Source organism: Mastomys coucha, unplaced genomic scaffold, assembly GCF_008632895.1.
Source record: "Mastomys coucha isolate ucsf_1 unplaced genomic scaffold, UCSF_Mcou_1 pScaffold15, whole genome shotgun sequence".
In the NCBI taxonomy this organism is placed as follows: Eukaryota; Metazoa; Chordata; class Mammalia; order Rodentia; family Muridae; genus Mastomys; species Mastomys coucha.
The window spans coordinates 13,317,905-13,321,738 of NW_022196897.1; the positions used below are offsets into that span (position 1 = coordinate 13,317,905).

Below are 3,834 nucleotides of genomic sequence, written 5' to 3' on the forward strand. Positions count from 1 at the left end.
TGGTGGCTGTCCTGAAGTCTCAGGAAGCCCCATCAGATGACCAAGAGGATGTGAGGATGGGAGGGACAAGGGTAGTGGTAGGAGATGGCTGGCCTTCTGCTTGGTGCTGGTAGACCTGTGCTGAGGTGGAGGGTGTTTCCTTGAGGGCTGAGTTTGACTCCATACTTCATCTCAGCAGTCAGATCAAGGACTCCTGAGTTCTTTTGCTAGAAGATAGGGGTCTTCCTGAAAACACGGGTCCTCCTAAGACTTGGGTTAGAATAGAAAAGCAGATTTGGGTGGAGGATCCTTATTCAAGTAACACCCAGAGCTAGAACATTTAGAGCAGGACATTCGGGGCAGAGGATCCATCCAGTGCCCTCTTTGAGGTGTAGACCTCAAAGAGTACATACACTAGGCTGGGGGAAGACACTTCTGCCATCATGAAATTGGGTAGCTCAAGTGCTGGTATCTCTCTATTGACCACACATCTTGGAACACGTGGAGTTATCTCACCTCAGTGGCTACACCCTGGGCTCATATGCTGGACCCTGGAGTAGACTCCGGGGAAGGCTTGGGTGTGCTCACAGCTTTGTCTCCTGCAGTTATCTGGGATCTGGTACTCAAAGGCCATGGTACACAATGGTAGCCTACCCAGTCACAAGATGCCCAATATGGTGTTCCCCGTGAGAGTAACAGCCCTGGAAGAAGAAGACTTGGAGGTCACAGTTGTATTCTGGTATGTGTTCCCTACTGGGGCTCTCTGCAGTTTTTCTCTCCCTTGCTAGCCATTATTTAAGTTTGGGTAACTAAGAGATTCCTACTTTTGAGAGGACCCAGTCTCAAAGTAGCACCTTAAAAGTTGATCAGGGGGGAAGTGGTGGCACACGCCTTTAATCCCAGCACTTGGGAGGCAGAGGCAGGCAGATTTCTGAGTTCGAGGCCAGCCTGGTCTACAGAGTGAGTTCCAGGACAGCCAGGGCTACACAGGGAAATCCTGTCTTGAAAAACCAAAAAAAAAAAAAAGTTGATCAGGATTGACATAGAGTTTAAGAGGTTAGGACTGAGATACCAGATGAGTGGAACAAACCTTAGTTATGTTGCTGAGAGCAGCTGCCTGTGGGCTTGTGTTTTACAGGAGGGAGGGTCATTGCCATGAGTTTAAATTCGTGTTGAAGAAAACGAAAGAGCCTGGCGAATATACTGCCTGTGAGTCCTTGTGCCTCAGTTTCTCCTACAGTGGCAAGCCCTGGGGTGGATGGGTCCCTGCCTGCTCTAGCTCTGAGGACAGGCTATCAGTCACTTCCTGTTCTAGAGCATTCTTGCTCCCCTACCCAGCTCAGCTCTTGACCCAGACAGGGAGGTGCTTGGCCTTAAGGGGCAACCTCGCTCCCACCTTCCATAAACTCCTCTGCTGGGCTTGGTAGGTTCCATGGGAGATGGCTTCTGTCTAACTATGGGGAACACAGAAAGGCTAGGGCTACACTTGACCACCAAAGTGTTCCAAGGTCTTCAGGTCTCCATAGTGTCTCTATAAGGCGCTAAGCTATTTCTGTCCATCCGCAGTTCATGGCATGAAGGTTGTTCATATTGAGAAGACATCGGTGAAGGAGCACTACATTTTCTACTGTGAAAGCCAGCGCGATGGGAAGCAGTTCGGAATGGGAAAGCTCATGGGTGAGGTGCCATGGAGGCCCTGTGTCCTGCCCCTGGTCTCTCCTTCTAGTAGCCATGAGAAGGGCAGGAGACGTGCCTGGCACTGGTGCTGCCCAGGAAATGTGTGAGATCCAAAGTGGAAAATGGGGGAAACTGCATAGGAATGGGATTTGTGTGGTCCTTGGAGGCCTGAACACTCAGGAGTGGGTCCCATACCTGGAACCAGCAAATGCCACTCTCAGTCAAGTGAACTTAAAGGACATGTCTTAGTAGGGACATTTTATTGTAGGTAGGAATCCTCCAGATTCCTTGTCTTGTCCAGGGCAAGCGACAGCCTCATGGTCTTGAGATTCAGGGTTCATATAGGACTATGTGGTAACCCCACAGGCCTGCCTGAAGACTAGTCAGTGTGTATGGATGTCCACACTCAAAGTTCCTTGTCTACTGCCAGGGTCCTCTCTGACCTCTGTCCTGGTTTGCACCTCCATCTTGTGTGTCTGGCTCTCTGCAGAGCTGAGCACCACCCCTCAAGCCTCTCCCCCCCTCCCCCACCCAGGGAGAAACCGTGAGGAAAACCCAGAGGCCGTGGAAGAATTTAAGAATTTCATAAAGCGCAAGGGACTCAGACTGGAAAACATGTTTGTGCCAGAGATTAGAGGTGAGAGCAGGAATGCCCATGTCTCTCTCTGTTCCCTATGACTGTCTCCAGCCCACGTCTGTGTGGGTGCCTTCTGTGTCCTGTCTGTCTGTGTGGGTGCCTTTCTGTGTCCTGTCTGTCTGTGTGGGTACCTTCTGTGTCCTGTCTGTCTGTGTGGGTGCCTTCTGTGTCCTCTCTGTGTGGGTGCCTTCTGTGTTTTCTCTGTGCCTGGTCCTGTTGTCCCTTACATGTTATTTCATATCTCTCCATGTCCCCTGTTTGCCTCTGGTATTTCCCACTGTGTCCCCAGTGTCACCCATAACTCAATGTCACAAAAGGAACATTCTGTTCCTGTGTCCCTCTGTGTCCCCATGACCTCCAAATCTCCTGTGCTTCTGCTTCAGTGTCTCCCTAGGTCTCTTTGTGTCCTTGGCTTCTGTATTGTCTGTCCCTTCAAGGTCTCTCCCCTCCCAATGGGATCCCAAGGCTTCAGATCTTGGCTACAGGAGGGTCTGAGTTGCAGGTGTGATGGGGTCCTCTTACAGGGCCCTTCTCACGCCTGGGCTTCTTTTGGTTTCTACAGATGAGTGTATTGAGGAAAGTGACTAGGGTAAGTGCTCCCCACCCCCATTGCCCATAGAACTGTGGAAAAGTTTAGAAAGCTGGGCTCTGGATGAGGGTCCTCATCCCCTCCACATAGACAAGTGTGGTCACTCAGGATGTGGCCCTTTGTATAGTTTCCATGATGTATAGGAATTCTGTTCTTGTCATGATCTGTCCTAGCCCCGGTCTCTACCTGCTTCTTCTTTTTCCTTCTCCCCAAGGAGGCTGAGACCTGGCTACTGATGGAAGTGGTACAGGGCTCCAGCTCCCAGCAGGGATTGTACAGAAACATGGGGAAGGAGAATCTCTGACCCATATCTGCCCTGTGCCATCCCTGCCCATACCTCCCCTGACTGCTGCTCCTGGAAAAAAAAAAAACAAAACAAAAAAACAAGGCGAGGGTGCTTATCTCTCTTTTTCTCCCTACCACAGCAGCTACCCAGGTCTGCAACAGCTGAGTCAGCCTTGCTTCCATACCAGGTTGGGGCATCCCTGTACCTCTCCTGGACTAAACTTCCCATTGCTTCACCTCCACCCCCTCAGTACCTGTTTCCCCTCCCCTGACTCCAAATAAAGCTCTTCAGCAATACTCTGACTCAACCTGTCTGCGAAGAGCTTTGTGTGCTTTTGGGAGAGAGACATGGGGAAAATTGCAGAGCTATTGCCTGACCAGAGCCCAAAGAGCATGGCATCTGGCTTTCCCGCAGAGCCGTGTAAGGTGCTAGGAGCTACTTGGTGAGCTCCTGCCAGGGTCCGGACCCAAGAGGCTCTGGGGAGGCAAGACTGTGAAAAGTCATCAGGGTTTCAGACAATATGAATGTCACTGCAGGGGCCCTGTTCCAGCAAATTGCTTGAATAATGGGAAGGCCCTGCTTTGAGGAGCTGAGCTCAATGACAGGGGTAGAACAAGAGTGGCTACTTCCTCCATCATCTCCCCCTGGGAAAGACAGAATCAGCTA

General features: G+C 51.0%; 1 protein-coding gene across 1 annotated transcript; it reads left to right on the forward strand.

The window, feature by feature from the left end:
* The first annotated feature begins 6 nt into the window (after positions 1-6).
* LOC116091894 (odorant-binding protein 2a-like) lies at positions 7-3,461 on the forward strand. The gene is made up of 7 exons (XM_031373327.1): positions 7-50; positions 585-718; positions 1,118-1,188; positions 1,546-1,656; positions 2,192-2,293; positions 2,856-2,882; positions 3,308-3,461. Exons 2-6 carry the CDS (start codon positions 612-614, stop codon positions 2,879-2,881), a joined length of 417 nt encoding a protein of 138 aa, XP_031229187.1. The 5' UTR covers positions 7-50; positions 585-611; the 3' UTR covers position 2,882; positions 3,308-3,461.
* The last annotated feature ends 373 nt before the right edge of the window (positions 3,462-3,834 follow it).